The sequence below is a fragment of the Macaca mulatta genome, chromosome 19 (assembly GCF_049350105.2).
Source record: "Macaca mulatta isolate MMU2019108-1 chromosome 19, T2T-MMU8v2.0, whole genome shotgun sequence".
Classification (NCBI taxonomy): Eukaryota; Metazoa; Chordata; class Mammalia; order Primates; family Cercopithecidae; genus Macaca; species Macaca mulatta.
Genome location: NC_133424.1, coordinates 51695539 through 51715195, shown reverse-complemented (window position 1 = coordinate 51715195; position 19657 = coordinate 51695539). Strand labels below are relative to the sequence as shown.

General features: G+C 52.9%; 2 protein-coding genes across 12 annotated transcripts in view; both read right to left on the bottom strand.

Annotated features, from left to right (window-relative positions):
• Positions 1–1850: 1850 nt before the first annotated feature.
• SHKBP1 (SH3KBP1 binding protein 1) lies at positions 1851–15533 on the bottom strand. Of its 9 annotated transcripts, none has more exons than XM_077982838.1 (18): positions 15421–15533; positions 15127–15180; positions 14970–15015; positions 14782–14855; positions 14215–14273; positions 13897–13977; positions 11970–12131; positions 11799–11889; positions 11519–11709; positions 10034–10185; positions 8761–8869; positions 8529–8645; positions 5261–5461; positions 4376–4531; positions 3978–4074; positions 2862–3040; positions 2431–2554; positions 1851–2308 (listed from the first exon to the last, which is right to left on the bottom strand). In XM_077982838.1, exons 1-18 carry the CDS (start codon positions 15504–15506, stop codon positions 2077–2079), a joined length of 2211 nt encoding a protein of 736 aa, XP_077838964.1. In that variant the 5' UTR covers positions 15507–15533; the 3' UTR covers positions 1851–2076. The 9 variants fall into 9 exon arrangements, with proteins under 9 accessions (XP_077838964.1, XP_077838966.1, XP_077838968.1 ...); XM_077982840.1 differs by having other exon boundaries at positions 5261–5431; XM_077982842.1 differs by having other exon boundaries at positions 1851–2350; positions 2405–2554; positions 8761–8848; positions 10070–10185.
• A 435-nt stretch (positions 15534–15968) lies between these two features.
• SPTBN4 (spectrin beta, non-erythrocytic 4) overlaps positions 15969–19657 on the bottom strand; it is a 117880-nt gene continuing 114191 nt past the window's right edge. For all 3 annotated transcript variants that reach the window (XM_077982781.1, XM_077982780.1, XM_077982779.1), the window contains one exon: positions 15969–17020. In XM_077982781.1, coding sequence (XP_077838907.1) covers positions 16862–17020 — 159 coding nt within the window. In that variant the 3' untranslated portion in view covers positions 15969–16861. The remainder of the gene's footprint in view (positions 17021–19657) is intronic.

Here is a 19657-nt window from a genome sequence, read left to right as displayed (position 1 = left end):
TTGGTGAAAAAAAAATCCCCAGTCCAGCCGGGCAAAGTGGCTCACGCCTGTAATCCCAGCACTCTGGAGGCCAAGGCAGGTGGATCATCTGAGGTCAGGAGTTCGAGACCAGCCTGGCCAACATGGCGAAACCCTGCCTCTACTAAAAATACAAAAATTAGCTGGGCATAGTGGCGGGTGCCTGTAATCCCAGCTGCTTGGAAGGCTGAGGCATGAGAATCACTTGAACCTGGGAGGTGCAGGTTGCAGTGAGCCTAAATCATGCCATTGCGCTCCAGCCTGGGCAACAGAACAAGACTCTGTCTCTAAATAAACAAATAAATACTAGCCAGGAATGGTGGCAGGTGCCTATAATCGCAGCTACTCAGCAGGCTGAGGTAAGAGAATCACTTGAACCTGGGAGGCAGTAGTTGCAATGAGCCGAGATTGTGCCACTGCACTCCAGCCTGGGCAACAAGAGCAAGACTCTCAAAAAAAAAAAAATAAATAAATCCCAAGGATGTCAAGGCTTAGGTTAGCTGAACCTATCCCATACACCCTCTCCAGAAGAGGTAAGAAACAGCACAACCAGGGATGCTGGTGGGGATTTTTGCAGTGTTGAGGTTTGAGGTACAAATGTTAAGGATGCAGTAACCAATCCATTTACATCTGTGTTTATGCCTCCTGCAGCCACCCGTCCCTGCTTGATCCTCTGTCCAGGAACTCCTCCTCCACTCTACCCACTTGGGGTTGACCTCACCTCCAGGCTTGTGAGGACACATGATCCAGGCTGGAATAATGGAAGGCCTTCATCACACTGGCCACAGTAATTGGTTCAGGGATGGCCACCTGACTTAATTCAAGCCCATGAGAATCAGTCCTGTGATTTTTGCTGTTGCTAGGGAGAAGAGAGTTGCTAAGGAGCTGCTTAGAGTCACCTTGCCACAGAGAGAAAACCTGACTGAGGATGCATTCCAGAGGTAAGTGAAGTTAGGAGATAAAAAGATATTCTGGGCCGGACACAGTGGCTCTCACCTGTAATCCCAGCACTTTGGGAGGCTGAGGTGGGCGGATCACCTGAGGTCAGGAGTTTGAGACCAGCCTGGCCAACATGGTGAAACCCTGTCTCTACTAAAAATACAAAAATTAGGTGGGCATGGTGGTGCGCAACTGTAATCCCAGCTACTCCGGAGGCTGATGCAGGATTGCTTGAACCTGGGAGGTGGAGATTACAGTGAGCTGAGATTGTACCACTGCACTCCAGCCTGGATGATAGAGTGAGACTCTGTCTCAAAAAGAAAGAGAGAAAGAAAGAGGGGTGGGGGGAGAGAGAGAGAGAGAGAGAAAGAAAGAGAAAAAAAGAAAAAAAAGAAATTCTGGATTAGTATTTGAACCCCTGGATCCAGCCATGCCTGAAGGCAAAGTAAAAGTCAACACATTCCTCCCCTGCAACACCTCTTTTGGTTTGGTTTTGTTTTTTGAGACAGGATCTCACTCTGTCACTCAGGCTGGAGTGCAGTGGTGTGATCATGGCTCACTGTAGCCTTGGCCTCCTAGGCTCAAGCGATCCTCCAACCTCAGCCTCCCAAGAAGCTGGGACCACAGGCATGCATCACCATGCCTGCTTAATTTTTTAATTTTTTTGTAGAGATGGGGTTTTGTTATGCTGCCCAGGCTAGTCTGAAACTCCTGAGCACAAGCAAACTGGCCTCCCAAAGTGCCGGGATTATAGGTGTGAGCCACTGTGCCTGGCCTTCCTTTGCTTAAACAAGAGAGGTAGATGTTCCCGATTTTGCATTATCAGGTTTGGTCCCACATCTCCCCCACCCCTTTCCTGGGGTGTCCCAAACCTGCTAAGAGTAAGCAAGATGTTGGCAGTGAGGACTTTATTGGGGAAGGTGACTTTGGCTTCCAGAAAAGAGGGAAGGTGGGGACCTAGTAACAATGACCATTTATTCCAAGGAGGCCCTGGCCCTGAACCCAGGGTTCCCATAGGAATCAGGGAGGCACCTGAGTCCCCCAGGACCAGGGCATCCCAAGGCATCATGGCAGCTGCGTTGTTCAAAAGGAAGTTTCATTGAGCTGCAGCTGCGTTGTTCAAAAGGAAGTTTCATTGAGCTTCATCTTGGGAGGTGTGAGGGGAGTGCCGAGACTGGTGGAGGGCCAAGGGGCTGGTGTGGGTGGCCGTCGGAGGTCCGGCCCACTCCGCACCAGTTCCTGGCAGCGTTCCACAAAGCTGCCCCCACCACGGCGCCGGGCCTCAGCCTGTGGGGGGCTTGGGCTCCCGCGGTGGCCAGACAAGGAGGTGTTGCTGGAGGCTGAGTGGAGGCTGAGGAAGTAAGGACAGTAAGTGCACGTCATCACAGGGCAGCTGAGCCACTCTGCCCCTGGAGCCACCACACTCTCCCCTCTCCCTCCATTGCACAGAAGGGGAAGTGGAGTTGTAGCTACCTGGTGAGGGAGATGCGGGGTGAGGGGCTGGGCAGAGAGCCCCGAGAGGGAGCCGAGGGAGCCGGTGGGGCCAGCTCGCAGTGTTCCAGCTGTTCCATCAGTTCTTGCTCCGTCAGGCCACCTGCTGGGGGGCACGGAAGCAGGGTCAGGGGGCAAGACAGGGGTCATAGGGCAAGGGCCTGGGTTGCATTGCAGTGCAAGCACCCAGAGACAGGACAAGAGAGAGGAGGCAGAGATCAATGCGCGGGGGCCAGAGGCTGAGACAGGGGTTGAAAAACAAGGGCAGGAAGGGATGGGGAGCAGAGAGGGGGTCAAAGGAAAAGAGGTCAGAGGGCAAGGGCCTGGGAGAGAGATCAAGAAGTTGGCTGTGGAGAGTGGTTCTGGGTGAGGCTGTGGGGCTTGGGATGGGATTGGGGTGGGACAGGGAGTACCAGGGGCCTGGCCGAGGCCGTCCATGGCGGTGGTTAGGTCCCACATGGCCAAGCTGCCGTTGGCCTGGCCGGTGAGCAGGTAGCGCCGGGGCCGAGAGCCAAGCCGCCGGGAGCCCTCACACTCCAGCACTGTGAAGGCCGTAGTGGGTGAGCCATCCACGGAGCGCACGGAGCACACCCTGGCGGGGGCAGTGGGGAAGGCAGTCACCCTCGCTTTCTCACCTTTCCTAGTCCCAGTCCCCACCACTGTGGCTGCAGTTCCTGCCTCCCCAGGGGCCACCCCAGTCTTTATCCATCCCTAGCCCGCTTTTCTCTCGAGTTCCAGTCCCAAGGGTCCAGCAGCTCTTGCACACCACAGCCCCAAATGCCCAGGGAATCTCCCAGAGACTTCTGCTCTTCCCTGCTCCCACTACCACGGAAAGCCCAAGGCCTGTCCCAGCTGCTCCCCCACCTCCTATCCTCCCTGGGCTCCTGGCCTCCCACCAAGCCTCCTTTCATTCCCCGTGCAGTGGCCACAGTTCCCCGCACAGGACAAAGCTTCAGCCCTTCTACAGCCTGACAAGGCCCACCCGCATCTGCACCCCATCCTCACCTCCTGTGCTCCAGCCCAGGAGCCCATGTGTCCTTCCTGTGTGACCCTATTTGGCCCTTCTCAGCCTCTGCACATACGGTTCCCTCAGCCTGGGGCCCCCTTCCCCTGCCTTCTTTCTTCTGCTCCTTCCTACTTGTCCTCTAGGTCTCTGCTCAGAGTCCCTTCATCCAGAACAGCCTCTGAGGCCCCTTTCCCAGCTGAAGCCAGGCTCCTACAGTTCCCTGGGTCTCCTCTATTCCACCCCAACCCCTCTGCCTGTGCCCCCATCCCACCCTGACCCCTCCCCCTGTGCCTCCAACCAACTTGGCCCTGCCTGCACTGGGCTGGCACTGCGCCAGGTCACTCCCACCCACACCCATCACACCTTTGATACCTCCCACCCCAAACCCACCAGGCCTGTCCTCCCTCCCAGCCTTTGATCTTTCAGTGCTCCTTGGCTGTGACCCCTTTCTGGCCTCAGTGACCTGGCTGGCATCTTGCCTTCTCCCCTGACCTCCCTCCCTGTTGGACAGGACTGTCCTCACCGCTGCCCAGTAGATGAGAGACGCACGAACAGCTGGCTGGCGCTGGGCACCACCTTCTGGATGAACACTTGCTGGTCGTCCCGTTCGCCGTAGGGGCCTGGGCCAGGCAGGGGCAGGGGTCAGGGCCAGCTGGGGTCCCCTCAGCCTCAGACTTCCTTCCCCACTGATGAAACCCACCATCCCAAGACCCGGGTCCCATTCCCAGGCTGTTGGAGTTGGGCAGGGCCAGAGAGGGCTGGGGGCTTGCAGCAGTCAGTGGAGCTCAGGTGCCTCAAGGATCAGGACACCCAATCATTGCAGGCTCCTGGGTCACGTGGCCACAAGTGGGAATTAGTGGAGGTCAACAGGGGTCAGGTAAGGGGGTCAGTGGAGTGGGAAGGCCAGGAGCCAGTAGGCACCAATGTCATTGCCAGCACTGCAGCCGCCATGCCCATCCGCCGACTCCAGCGCCAGGATCTTGAAGGAAGCGAGTGGGGTAGAGCCGGGCTGGGTGGAAATCATGCCACGGAAGCGAGTCACAGACCATGTCCGCACGTGGTTGTTGTCGGCACAGACTGAGGGGGCACAGGGAGAGCAGGAGATCAGGCCTGCTGTACGCATCAATGCTGCCTGCCCCTCCAGAGCCCCAGGACAGCTCCGCTTCAGGAGGGTCAGCCCTTGCTAAGTTCTTCCCTTTCAGAGAATCCTTTCCTCCCCAGAATTCCAAATGCTAAAAACCCTGTTGCCTCTGCCTCCAAAACTGTTCCAGAGCCTGATGTCACCTTGCCCTGTCCTCTGCCCCACGCTGGTCCTGGTCTATTTTGTCACCTGCCTGGACCATATCAGTACCCCCCTCCCAGAGGTCCCTGCTCCTGTCCTATCCACCCACCTTGGCCTCCCAAAGTGCTGGGATTATAAGTGTGAGCTACCGCACCTGGCCATTGATGTCCATTTCTATATATTTATTGTCTGCCATCCCTGCTAGAATGTCAGCTCCATGAGGGCAGGAACTTGGCCCGTCTTGTTCATCAATGTATCCCCTATGCCTGGCACACGGTGGGTGCCCCATAAATCCTTGCTGAATTGATGGATTCCCGAACACACACAGATTGACTCCTCCCCAGACCGATCCCCTTATGGTATTCTCTCACTTCTGCAATTACAGTCCCATCCCAGGTCAATCCTCTCCACCAGAGCTCTCTTCCTACACAGTGTCCGTCCCCAGTGGAAATTCTAATCCTTCTGCCTCCACACTCCCATCTGAGCTGTCTCTCCCGGCACTGGAGCACCCCACAGAGGCTCACCTGAGATGAGGTGCTTCTCCGACAGCATGATCTTGGTGACAGGGCTGCGGTGCACAGTGAAGGTCTGGAAGAGCTGAGGCCCCGAGCCCACAGTCTCTGGGTGCTGCACGATGACCCGCACGCCCCCTGAGCTGGTGCCATAGGCGATCTCGATCCAGTTCCCACTGTCACCTGGTGAGGGGCCAAGGATGAAGAGAGGGCCTGGGCCACAGAAACAGAAACCAGGGCAGAGAGAAAGAAACAGGCACAGAACAGAGACACAGTCAGAAAGCAAGGAGAGGCTGGGCGCAGTGGCTCATGCCTGTAATCCCATCACTTTGGGAAGCTGAGGCGGGTGGATCACCTGAGGTCAGGAGTTCAAGACCAGCCTGGCCAACGTGCTGAAACCCCGTCTCTACTAAAAATACAAAAATTAGCTGGGCGTGGTGGTGCACACCTTAATCCCAGCTACTCAGGAGGCTGAGGCATGAGAACTGCTTGAACCCAGGAGGCAGAGGTTGCGACGAGCCAAGACCACACCACTGCACTCCAGCCTGGATGACAGAATGAGACTCTGTCTCAAAAAAGAAAAAGAAAAAGAAAGACAGACAGAGAGAGAGAAAGAAGAAAGAGACACAGAACAGAGACACAGAAAGCAAGGAGAGAGGGAAGGACACAAAAAGATGGTGATGAGATGTGGGAAATGCAGGAACAGGGAGACAAAGGCACAGGTCAGAGGAGGAGAGGCCCAGAGACAGAAATTATAACAGTGAAACAGCAAATAAGAGAGGAAAGAAAGAAAAACAGAGAACAGAGGCCGAGGCAGGAAGACTGCCTGAGGCCAGGCGTTTGAGGCCAGCCTGGGCAACATAGTGAGATCCTCATCTCTACAAAACATTTTTAAAAAACTATTTGGGTGTGATGGTATGCACCTATGATCCCAGCTACTCAAGATGCTGAAGTAGGAGGATCACTTGAACCCAGGGGGTGAGGCTGCAGTGAGCTATGATTGCGCCACTGTACTCCAGCCTAGGTGAAGAAGCAAGACTCTGTCTCAAAAAATAAACAAAAATGACATAATAGAGGCATGTGGTGGGAAGGGAGATGAGGAGGAAATGAATAAGTAAGTGAAATAAGAGGCTGGGTTCAGTGGTCCATGCCTGCAATTCCAGAACTTTGGGAGACGAAGGCAGGAGTATCCCAGGAGTTCAAGACCAGTTCGGCCAATGTGGCAAAACCCCGCCTCTACTAAAAATGCAAAAATTAGACGGGCATGGTGGCAGGCACCCGTAATCCCAGCTACTTGGGAGGCTGAGGCAGGAGAATTGCTTGAACCCAGGAGGCAGAGGTTGTAGTGAGCCGAGATTGCGCCATTGCACTCCAGTCTGGGTTGAATGACAGAGCAATACTCTGTCTAAGAAAAAAAAAAAAAAAAGATAAGAAAAGGGCCTTACAAGGAAGAAAGGTGATAATCTGCCATGAAGTTAAGCGTATTATTAACTTATTTTTGCTTTAAAAAAAAAAAAAAAGAAGAAGCAGCAGCAGCAGCAGCAGCAGCTATGGCCAGGCACAGTGACTCAAGTCTGTATTTCCAGCACTTTGGAGGCCAAAGTGTCAGGATCACTTGAGCCCAGGAGTTCAAGACTAGCCTGGGCAACATGATAAAACCCTGTCTCTACAAAAGAATACAAAAATTAGACAGGTGTGGTGATGCAAGCTTGTGGTTCTGCTGTTCAGGAGGTTGAGGTGGGAGGATCACTTGAGCTCGAATGGCAAAGGTTGCAGAGAACTAAGATCATGCCACTGCACTCTAGCCTGGGCAACAGAGCAGTACCCTCTCTCTATTTTTTTTAAAAAAGAATAATCCCTACCTCACATAATACATAAAATTTAATTTCTGATAGAACAGACTTCCACGTAAAAACTAAAACTGTAAATCTTCCAGAAGAAACTCAGGAGAAGATCTGTGTAACCTAGAATAGGTAAAGATATCTTAACACCCAGAAAATGCTAACCATTAAAAAATTATGCTAAGTGAAAAATGCAGACACAAAAGGCCACATAATGTATGATCCCATTTACATGAATTGTCCAGAACAGGCAAATCCATAGGTATAGGAAGCATATTGAGCCTGGCCAACAGGGCGTAACCCAGTCTCTACTAAAAGTAGAAAAATTAGCTGGGCATGGTGATGCGCGTCTGTAATCATCCCCTACTCGGGAAGCTGAGGCAGGAGAACTGCTTGAACCCAAGAGGCAGAAGTTGCAGTGAGCTGAGATCACGCCACTGCACTCCAGCCTGGGCAGCAGGCTCACTACAGTCTCTGCCATGCCTGGCTAATTTTTGTAGTTTTAGTAGAGATGGGATTCCACCATCTTGGCCAAGCTGGTCTCAAACTCCTGACCTCAGATCCGCCCGCCTCAGCCCCCCAAAGTGCTGGGATTACAGGTGTGAGCCACCGTGCCCAGCCAGATTCAACTCTCATCCAGTCATTCAACAAATATTTACTAAGCATCCCTGTATAAGCACTGTTCTAGGTGCTAGATCGTGACCAGCCTCTCCACCCGGGGCAGAGTGGACCATTAGGAGTTAATCTTTGTGTTTCTTTCCCATCTTTGTGATTAAGGCATGATGTTCACATGTTCATAAAACAACACAGATGCATGTTTTACAGCAGATGAAGCTGAGTTCTCTTACTTGAGACAGTTTTTTGTTTTCTTTTCTTGACATCAAATGCAGAATGGGTTAATTTTTGAGACGTAATTCTCATACCATAAAATTTGCCATTTTAACGTGCACAATTTAGCGGATTTTGGTATATTCACAAGATTGTACAACTATCACCATGAATGAATTCCAGAGTATTTTCATCACCTCCGTAATAAATCCCCTGATCTTTAGCAGCAGCTCCACATTTCTCACTTCTGATACCCTCTAGAAATCACTAATATGCTTTCTTTTTTTGTTTTAGCCAGGCCTGATGGTGTGCACCTGTAATCCTAGCTGCTCGGGAGGCTGAGGCAGGAGAATCGCTTGAACTCAGGAGCTGGAGGTTGCAGTGAGCCAAGATTGCACCACTGCACTCCAGCCTGGGCAACAGAATGAGACTCTGTCTCAAAAAACAGAAAAAACAAAAAAAAACAAAAAAAAAAAGAGAGAGAGAGGGAGTTGAATCTGCCACCCCTCGATAACCCCCCCTGGGTCATGCTACACAAGTTGGGGGATAGCTGCAAGCTGGGGCTGGGGCTGGCTGGTGACAGCAGCAGGGGAAGGTGGGTCATAGCTTACTGGTCTTGGGGGTGAGGTAGACACTGAGGGCGGTGACCCCATCCTCTGCCGGGTCCCGATAGAGCTCGCTGACAAGGAGGTCGTTGTCTTTCATGCGCAAGGGGAACTTCTGCACATCTGCAGTGGGCAGGGAGGGTGGAGCGGGTTTGTTCCAGGTGCCCCAGCCTCTCTCCCTCCCTTCCCCTCTCCCATGGGAGGCTCTCGGGCACCCAAGACACAGGCTGCTGCTCACCCACGTAGTAGATGGAGCCGTTGTTGCAGCCCAGGAGGAGGAAGGAGCCTGCTGCATCATAACTGGTGATGGGCTGCACCTCCTGGACCTGGGGGTGGGGCAGGACAGGCTGCAGCCGGGAGCCCTTCCACTCCTTTGCTTCCGTGGTGACCCCTCACAGAGGATGGGCCCTCTCCTCCACCTCCAGAACCCACCCACTGCTCCCCAGCCCCATCCACCCCAGGCCTACCTCTGTCCCTGTCTTGTTCCCTCCCTTCCTCCCTTTGATGCATCTCTCTCTGACTCTTGGCCTCTCCTGGACTCTGTACTTTTTAAAGTTTTAATTTTTAAAATTTCTGGCCGGGCGCGGTGGCTCACGCCTGTAATCCCAGCACTTTGGGAGGCCGAGGCGGGCGGATCACAAGGTCAGGAGATCGAGACCACGGTGAAACCCCGTCTCTACTAAAAATACAAAAAATTAGCTGGGCGCGGTTGTGGGCGCCTGTAGTCCCAGCTACTCGGGAGGCTGAGGCAGGAGAATGGCGTGAACCCGGGAGGCGGAGCTTGCAGTGAGCCGAGATCGCGCCACTGTACTCCAGCCTGGGCGACAGAGCGAGACTCCGTCTCAAAAAAAAAAAAAAAAAAATTTCTGTGTAGAGAGAGTCTTATCATGTTGCCCAGGCTGGTGTCAAACTCCTGGGCTCAAGCCATCCTCCTGCCTCGGCCTCCCGAAGTGCTGGGATTACGGGCGGGAGTCACCACACCCGGCCTCCACTCTACTTCTCACATGACTCTAATTCATCCCCCTTTATCTCTCTGTGTTCCCCCATCTGCCACAGTGGTTCAGTCTGGTTTGACTCTACCTTTCTCTGTCACCTCTTTCTGATTTTCTCTTTCTTATTTCTATTTGCCTGGTTTTCTCCCTTTCTGTCTCTTTCTCTGCCTCTGTCTGTCTTTCTCTCAAAGCGATCCTCCCACCTCAGCCTTCCAAAGTGCTGGGATTACAGGTGTGAGCCACCGAGCCAAGCCAGTTCTTGTCTCCTACAGCATCTCCCCTAACCTGTTCTCTCAGCCTATCTCAGAGAATTCTCCCTCCTCCTTTTCCAACACATTCATGCTTCATGTGGGCTCTGCAGCCCTTCCTCCAGGAAGACTTCCCTGATGCTCCTTAGGCCTTTATCACAGACATCCCCAGGCTATGGCCAGCTGCTGGTTCTCTGGCTTCCTCCAGGTTTAGGGGATGGGGGTGGGGGCAGACGTGAACCCCTCCCTGGGTCTGTATGGTCTGGAAAACTGGGAAGGGGTCAGCCAGGCTGGCCAGAACTCTGACCTGCCAGTGCTTGGTGACGGCATTCCACACCCCGATGCGCCCCGTGTGGCTTGTAGCAATGAGCTGGTTCCCGACGAAGAACAAGGCCTCCACAGGCACCCCCAGATGGAAGACCCCTGCAGTGGGCAAAAAGGGCTTGGCTGGAACCCTGCCTCATGGAGGAGGAGAGGTGGCACCACAGAATCCTTGAAGATTAGAAGATTCCATCAGGGGCCAGGCACGGTGGCTCACACCTGTAATCCCAACACTTTGAGAGACTGAGGTGGGCGGATCACTTGAGGCCAGGAGTTCAAGACCAGCCTGGCCAACATGGTGAAACTCCATCTCTACTAAAAATATAAAAATTAGCTGAGTGTGGTAGCGCACACTTGGGAGGTTGAGAGGAGAGAATTGCTTGAACCCAGGAGGCAGAGGTTGCAGTGAGCCGAGATTGTGAGCTGTACTCCAATCTGGACAACAGACAGAGACTCCATTTCAAAAAAAAAGTGAAGATTCCAGCAGGAATTAGAGAGGATAAAATGGGCCAGAAGATTTCTGATGGGGTATGGGATTCTAAAGGGTTCTGGAATTCTAACAGCATTGAGCTTTGCAACAAGGCAAAAAAACCTCCAGTGGTGGCCGGGTATTCTTACGAGGGCTGAGATTTATTCGGGGACAGATTAAAAAGTCCAAGATTTGTTGTTGAGGCTTTGAGACAGGGTCTTGCTCTGTTGTCCAGGCTGGAGTGCAGTGGTGCAATCATGGCTTACGTAGCTCACGGCAGCCTCAAACTCCTGGCCTCAAGCAATCCACCTGCCATGGCCTCCTAAAGTGCTGGAACTATAGGTGTAAGTTACTGTGCCCAGCCATAAGTCAGAGATTTCTATTTTTTTTTTGAGATGGTGTCTCACTCTGTCACTCAGGCTGGAATGCAGTGGTGTGATCTCAGCTCACTGCAACATCTGCCTCCTAGGTTCCAGTGATTCTCCTGCCTCAACCTCCTGAGTAGCTGGGATTACAGACACGTGCCATCACGTCCAGCTAATTTTCTGTATTTTTTAAGTAAAGACGGGGTTTCACCATGTTGGCCGGGGGGTCTCGAACTCCTGACCTCAAGTGATCTGCCCGCCTCAGCCTCCCAAAGTGCTGGGATGACAAGCGTGAGCCACTGTGCCAGGCCAAGTCAGAGATTTCCAATGGCCATACAGAATGGCACATTCTAACAAAACCAAGAGATCTAACAGGGCAGGGAATTCTGATGGAGGGAGAATTGTATGTGGGTGGATTTTTCTAGGAAGCCAAGGAATTCTAAGAGGATATAGAATTCTGAAGGGCTGGAGCATTCTAACCACAAAGAGATCTAATAGGGCAGAGAATTCTTATGGGTTTGAGAATTTTATGGGGTGGGTTATTTTAACAGGCCGTAGAATTGAAAGGACAGAGGGTTCTGGAAAAGGCTTGGGGTCATACCTATCTCGGAGCCACTGCCTTCCGCCTGCAGAGCCCATAGCAGGATCTCGCTGCCGGTAGCCGCTGCCACCATCTTGTCATGTTCACCCAAAGCCCCACCAGGCACCCGGGCTGTGAGCGCCAGTCGTTCGATGGGCCAGTCCAGGCGGGGGCTGGAAAACACCAGCTGCCAGCCAGAGGCCTCCTTCAACCTGTAGGATTGAGGGGACATCACCAGCCCTCACCGCATGCCCTTCCCATCAACAGGGCTGGGACTTCTGGCCACTCCCTCCCCAAGCACCTGTAGCAGACTAGAAACTGGGTATAGGCCACAGCGATCCAGTTATGGTGTCCACACACCAGGCGCACCATCCCCGGCTCCTCGGGTTGTCCTTGAGGGGAAGAGTAGGGATCAGAAGAGGGTCACAGGGGCCCCACAGCTCCCCCAACCTTCCACGAGATAGAAACGTACCTGAGGGTGAGGGAGGGGCTTTCTCATCCAGCATTCGGCCCAGCAGCCCTGCATTGCCAAGGTTGGGGGGCATCGTGTTGCTCCGTCGGACAGGGGCTGGCCGTCCTCCTAGCTGCTGAGGCCCCACTAGGCTGTGCCGGTTCCGCCGCTTCACTGGGAACACTAGAGTGAGAATAAGAGGTAGAGTAACAGTCATTGTAATCGTGGCTGTCACACAGCAAGCACTTAATATGACAGTGATTGATTTCCCCATGTGTGGGACATAGTCTCCGGGTGAAGATTTTAGGTGGTGCAGTGACATGGCATGAAATTACGCTGAACCACATAGCAAGTTACTCCCCTTTCAGTTCCCTTGAGCCCAGCACAGAGGAAGACTGAGTTCGCTGCTGCTGTTATATTAGTGAATCTGCAGTATTACCTAATTTTCCTTTTTTTTTTTATTTTTTGAGTTGGAGTTTCGCTCTTGTCACATAGGCCGGAATGCAATGGCGCAATCTTGGCTTGCTGCAACCTCCGCCTCCCGGGTTCAAGTTATTCTCCTGCCTCAGCCTCCCAAGTAGCTGGGATTACAAGTACCCGCCACGACACATGGCTAATCTTTTGTATTTTTGCCAGAGACAGGGTTTCACCATGTTGGCCAGGCTGGTCTTGAACTCCTGACCTCAGGTGATCCACCTACCTCGGCCTCCCAAAGTCTGGGATTACAGGCGTGAGTCGCCATGCCCAGCCCTAATTTTCACTTTTAATAAAGGGAAGACTGCACCTTTCACAAGCAATAGCATCTAGCCAGAGTTGTTTTTCGTTTTGTTTTGTTTTGAGACAGCATCTCACTCTGTCGCCCAGGCTGGGGTGTAATGCATGATCATAGCTCACTGCAGCCTTGACTTTCTGGGTTCAAGTGATCCTCCCACCCCAGCCTCCCGAGTAGGTGGGACCACAGGTGCACACCACCACACCTGGCTAATTTTTTTGATTTTTAGTAGAGACGAGGTCTTGCTATGTCACCTGGGCTGGTCTCAAACTCCAGGTCTCAAGTGATCCACCTGTCTCGGCCTCCAAACTGCTAGGATTACAGGTGTGAGCCATGGCTCCAGGCCAGAGTTTAATAACACTGCTATGTTTGGGTTTTATTTTCATGTTTACTTTGTATTTATAATATAAAGCTTGCATTTAAGATGATTTTTTTTTAATTAGCCGGGCGTGGTGGGAAGTGCCTATAGTCTCAGCTATTCAGTGGCAGAGCTGAGGTGGGAGGAAGGCTTGAACCTGAGAGGCAGAGGTTGCAGTGAGCCAAGACTGCACTCCAGCCTGGGCGACAAAGCCAGACTCTGTCTCATAAAATTAAAAAATAAATAAACAAACAAATAAAATGATTGTTTTTTGGAAAACAGGATAAAACTCAGTTGGAAAAATACTACTACAGGTCTTTATATCTGGCAAATTTCATGAAGGTAGCAGGTACTGATTGCAGTTAGGGAAATAAAGCTGTAGATGAAATTTCCCTACTCTGTTCCTTCTACCAATCAGAAAAGCCTAGTTCCAATAACCACTGGGGCATACCTTCAATGGTCAGTGGGCTGGCTATCATGGGCATTACTGTCAATAACTTCCTATAAATATTTCTCCCCTCCATGCAAAGAATCCAAGGTCTTCCAAAGCCCCCCCTACAAAGAAACCAAACCTGGACTACAACTCCCATGGGGCTCCAGGGCATCCTTCTGAGCCTCAAGGGCTAGCTGACCCATTGCCTCATGGGAAATGCTGTTTCCGACTTCCTTTCCAAGTATCAGCCCAAGCACTTGATAGGTAACTATACCCCCCATTGTATCTCAGGGCTCACTAGCACAGGCACCAAGAGCTGCAGCCTTATGGGAAATGTAGTCTTTAGCCCACCTCCACACCCCTCCATTCCACTGGGAGTGCCCACCTGGTGGGGGCAGGTAACCATTGAAGAGGACGTTTCCGCAAGAAGATCGATCCAGCTCTTCTCGAAGCTGAAGGCGACGAACTGCAACAGGAGGACTTAAAGTCTAGGACTTAGGGAGATGCTGAGGCCACCCCATTTCTTTCTACACAGAGTACCAGTACTCCTCCCAGTACCAATACAGACCCAGCCAGGGCTATAACCAGTCCTCCCACCTCTACCCCAGCCCTCTTTCAGGAGAGAAGGGGAAGAGGGGCAGGCAGCATCACTACAGAGTTGGTTTTCTATACAATGAGGATAATAGTTGGGGCTCCCACTTACCCAGAGGAGTGAGCCCATAGAACTGGGCTTCGTGGAGGAGGCTGGAACCGTGGACACCCCTGGGGAGTAGAATTGACTAGAGGTCAGGGTCTAGGTGTGGGGGTGAGCAGAGAATTCTGAGAGGGCAATTTTCAAAACTGCACAGAGAATGTCAAGGGGTAGGAAGTTTTGATGGAATCAAGATTCTAAGGAGTGATGATATGGGTGGAAGGAATGTGTGTGTGTTTGTGTGTGTGTGTGTGTGTGTGTGTGTAGGGAGAAATCAAAGGACATATAATTTTAAAATGATCAAGGTTCTCATGAAGTTTTGCTTGTTTGCTTTTTTAGAGATGGGGTCTCGCTATGTTGCCCAGGTTGGTCTCCAAATCCTGGGCTCAACTGATCTTCCCACCTCAGCCTCCCAAAGTGTTGGGATGACAGGCGTGAGCAACCCTGGCGCGCCTGGCCTTTGATCAAGGTTCCGAATGAGAATTCTAATAGAATGGAGCTCATGTGGACATTCAGAGGTGAAAGAACTTCTCAGGGGGTGAAGACAGTAAGGACTCCCTCCCCTTTTTCCACGCCAACCTGGGGTCCAACTCTTTGGTGCGCAGGAAGTTGAGGATGGGGGCGAAGACTGTAGGGTCCCTGTCGATGAAGATCTGCGGGAAAGTGGGGCAGAGGATGGATGGGGTAAAAGGGAGGACTGAGTGGGGTCCTGCCCCTCTTCCTACCAACCCCTCCCACCATCCCATTTCAGCTGTTTTCCGACTCACTGCTCCGGTCTCATCTTTCAGCGTCGAGATGCGTCCGCTCAGAAGACTGCAGGGAAGGGACAACAAGCGGGCGTCACGGGCCGGGGGAGTGTTCATTAGGTCTCCCACGCCCTCTCCATCCCTCCTACCCTCTCCCCAAACTCGCTCTCCCGATCACCTGGAGAAGAAAGAGTCTGGGATCCAGGTGAGAGTCTGGCGAGAGGTGCTGAATCTGGGCGGGGAAGGTAAACGGACGCAAGAGATGAAGAGGAGCGGGTGAGGAATGCGGCCCCCTCCCGCAGGATCCAGGGTTCCCTCCCTTCCCCCCTCCCCCGGCGTTTTTCCAGGCTCTCGCGCCTCCAACGGAGGGCGGAGCAACCCTTGATGGACAGGGATTCCCCCAAGAGAGGCGGATACTCCCACCCCGCTTCCCGCCCCCAAGGATGGGACCTCAGGAGTCTCCCACACTCACCTCTTGCCTCCTACATTCAGATGAATGACTTCCCCGGGAGGCCCCCGACTCGGTAGCCCCTCGGCTGCAGTAGCCGCTGCTGCCATGGCCCCCAGGCGAGCCGGCTGGCCCTCACCCACTTCCGGGTGTGCATCCGGACCCCGCCTCCATCGGCTGCTCATTGGGCCAGAGACTCCAGGGGTCACTAGCGATTGGACAGAGCGCCTGCCCATTGCGGTTAACTTTTCCGCCTCCTTAAAGGGGTCCGCCTTTCCTGAACTGGACGGGGCGGACCCAGAGTCGCCTTTGGGGAAGTTTGTTACAAAGCATAACGAAATATTCTCCATCCCTCTAGATTCTCGTTTTAGGTATGGCATCTAGGTGCTTCGTCAAGGGGCGTGTGTTTAGATCCCGAAATTAAGTCCACATCAAGGGGTACATCTGGATGTTCTCCGCAGCCACGGTACTCCCGTGCCCCGCTCCCCACCCTGCACCCACCCCTACAGCCACCACAGCCCTCCTTTCAATCCTCCCGGGCGCAGCCCAGAAAACCCAAACAAAGGACCATAGACCGTCAAAGCCAAATGGTTTATTATAGGTACATACAGTGTGCGCCCGCCACACCGCCCCACACCCCCGGGCACCAGCGGCTTCTCCAGGCGGCCATGGGGGCTGCCCACAACCCAATCCCCCCACTCCCCAGGGAGGTGCTCCAGCCAGAAGCATGCAGGGGGAGGGCTTCCCCTCACCCCTCCCCTCATGAAGTGGCATTTACAACTGGAGGGGGGAGGAGAGAGGAAGGCAGTTTTGAGCTTTGACGCCCCTCCCATTAAAAGCCTTCGCAGATGCGGGGCGGGGGAGGAGGAGATCGACGTTTTGCAAAAATAAACTAAGTCAGGAACTAACCGCATGGCTCTGAGGCGGTGGAGTGCAGGGGCTAGGGCCCCTTCACTCCCCCCTCCCAGACAGAGATCAAGGCAGCATTGGAAGTGAGGTAAAGGCGGGGAGGGGGTGTCCCCTCCCTACCCCCTAGCACCCTGGATGGTCCAGGGGACCTCACCAGCGCCCCCGTGCCCATCCCTAGGGCAGAGAGGGGGGGCAGGAATTACCGCCCCCACCACCCCAGCTTCTTGGGGCAGGATCTGCAGATGGGGCAGGGGGCTTGGCTCAACTAGGCCCCTGCCCACCCCCATCAAGCTCAGTTATTGCATAAAAATAAGGGAGCCCCAGCACCTGGGGTGGGGGTGGTGAGTGGGAAGGGGCCGAGATATGGCTATAGGGGCAGCAATCTCCCCACCACTTCTTGGGGTGCCGGAGAAGTCCCCTCCTTTCCGGTGCCCACCATGTCACGCGTCCTCAGTGTTGGAACTAGGAGCTCCCGCCCCTGCGGAAGAAAAAGTGTCTTTGTGCCCACAGTGCGGAAAAGAGGGGAGACAGATGTGTCAAGCCCTGGGGGTGGAAGTCACTTCCTGCGCCCGCTGGCCCTGCGATCTCCGCCTTCCCTCTTAGGGTTGCCCTCATCTGTGGATGAAGTAGTGGGTAGTGTCTGGCCCCAGCGGGCGATCTCTGCGTGTTCCGCCACTGAGGCTGCCACAGCCTCCAGCCAGCCGTTCATCTCCTCCTGGGGGAAGAAACAGGGCACAGAGTCCGCATTTGGAAGAGGGAAGCTGGAATAATAGGTGAATTTCAGATCAGACTACCCTCTCTGAAATTCAGTTTTCTCATCTATTAAAAAGGGATGATGATGATGATGATGATGATGATGATGCAGTTACAAAGCAGTATGTGCCAGGCTCTGTTCCAAACACTTTAGTGGTTTAACTCCCTTAAACTTATGCAATAGGATTATATATACTTCCTACTACAGAGATAAATGACACAATGATAATATGGGCAGTCACTACTACAGCACTGACATTTACTAGGCCCTGTGCTAAGTATCAGTTTATCATGTATCAATTAAACATGGAGCAATTTAATTCTCACAGTAACCCTATGATAAGAAACTTTTTTTTTTTTTTTTTTGAGACAGAATCTTGCTCTTTCCCCTAGGCTGGAGTGCAATGGCTCCATGTCAGCTCACTGCAATCTCCATCTCCCAGGTTCAAGGGATTCTTGTGCCTCAGTCTCCTGAGTATCTGGGACTACAGGCATGCGCCACCATGCCTGCTTACTTTTTGTATTTTTAGTAGAGATGGGGTTTCGCCACATTGGCCACACTGGTGTTGAACTCCTGACCTCAAATGATCTGCCCACCTCAGCCTCCCAAACCCTTCCAGCCTTCCCAGCTGGAATTGCAGGTGTGAGGCACCATGCCAGGCCAAGAAACTACTTTTAATCTTCATTGTGCAGATAAGTAAAATAAGTCATGTAGTGGGTAAAGGCCTACTTCTGGCTGGGCGTGGTGGCTCATGCCTGTAATCCCAACACTTTGGGAGGCCGAGGCGGGTGGATCACCTGACGTCAAGAGTTTGAGACCAGCCTGACCAACATGGAGAAACCCCGTCTCTACTAAAAATACAAAAATTAGCCGGGCATGGTGGCACATGCCTGTGATCCCAGCTACCTAGGAGGCTGAGGCAGGAGAAACGCTTGAACCCGGGAGGCGGAGGTTGCACTGAGCTGAGATTGCGCCATTGCACTCCAGCCTGGGCAACAAGAGAGAAATTCTGTGTCATTTAAAAAAAAAAAAAAAAAAAAAAAGGCCTACTTCTTCATTGCATCTTGTGAGGATCGAAAGAGATAACAAGTGTTAGTTATTACTCTCAACATCTCTTCAAACCACCTCCATGCTTGCCTCTCTCAGACTCCTCTTCCTCCTCTCCCCACAGGCTTGTGTGGCCCAGCCATGCGCTCTCCCACTTGGGTCCCTGCCCTGGCCCTAGCCGCGGCCTGGGCTACCCACGCAGGTAGCCAAAGGAATCTTTGTTTTTTGCATGTTTTGTTTTGAAATGGAGTCTCACTCTGTCGCCCAGGCTGGAATGCAGTAGCCTGATCTCAGCTCACTGCAAGTTCTGCCTCCTGGGTTCACACCATTCTGCCTCAGCCTCCCAAGTAGCTGGGACTACAGGCGCCTGCCACCACGCCTGGCTGATTTTTTGTATTTTTACACTGTGTTAGCCAGGATGGTCTCAATCTCCTGACCTCGTGATCCACCCGCCTCGGCCTCCCAAAGTGCTGGGGTTACAGGCATGAGCCACCGCGCCCTGCCTGTTTTGTTTTTGAGATGGAGTTTCACTTTTGTTGCCCATTCTGGAGTATAATGGCGCTATCTCAGCTCACTGCAACCTCTGCCTTCCGGATTCAAGCAGTTCTACTGCCTCAGCCCCCTGAGTAGCTGGGATTACAGGCATGTGCCACCACGCCCGGCTGATTTTGCATTTTTAGCAGAGGTGGGGTTTCTCCATGTTGGTCAGGCTGGTCTCGAACTCCCAACCTCAGGTGATCCGCCCGCCTCGGCCTCCCGAAGTCCTGGGATTACAGGTGTGAAACACCGTGCCAGGCCGGGAATCTTTTTCACACATCACTGTAATCCCCCCTAGCTCTCCAGTGCCCTTACATACAAAATCCGATCTCCTCCAAATGGCCCATCATGTCCTGAGACACTTATCTCCCGGGAACCTTTCTGGGACCTTCTTCCATGAACTCTGTCCTCCAGCAGTTAACCCTTTGCAATTCTGCACTCCTGGGCCTCTGCACTTGCAGTTCCCTCTACCTAGATCCCCCACCCCCTCTTGTTTTTGAGACAGAATCTCACTCACTCTGTCGCCCAGCCTGGAGTGCAATAGCACAACCACAGCTCATGATAGCCTTGACCTCCCTGATTCAGGTGATCCTTCCACTCGGCCTCCTGAGTAGCTGGGACCACAGTCGTGTGCCACCACTCCTGGCTAATTTATTATTATTATTTGTAGAGATGGGATCTTTCTGTGTTGCCCAGGCTGGTCTTGAAGTCCTGGGTTCAAGCAATCTCCTGCCTTGGCCTCCCAAAGTGCTGGGATTACAGGCATGAGCCATGGTGCCTGACCTGAATCACTCCTTTTTTTAGATCCCCGCCGTCCCTCTGAATCACCATTTTTATTTTTATTATTTTATTTTATTTTATTTTATTTTTGAAAGCAGTCTCGAGCTGTTGTCCCTCAGGCTTGAGTGCAATGGCTCCATCTCGGCTCACTGCAACCTCCGCCTCCTGGGTTCAAACGATTCTCCTGCCTGTGCCTCCCAAGTAGCTGGGATTAAGGCACCTGCCACCATACCC

Bases quoted from the DNA above. Each gene is read 5' to 3' on its own strand.
- SHKBP1 (XM_077982838.1), bottom strand. From the start codon at position 15,506: ATGGCAGCAGCGGCTACTGCAGCCGAGGGGCTACCGAGTCGGGGGCCT. The intron at 12,132-13,896 runs GTGGGCACTCCC...TTCTCACTCTAG, and splicing joins TGGTTACCTGCCCCCACCAG to TGTTCCCAGTGAAGCGGCGG. The intron at 8,870-10,033 runs GTTTTCCAGACC...TCCCGGCTGCAG, and splicing joins GCCTGGCTGACCCCTTCCCA to CCTGTCCTGCCCCACCCCCA.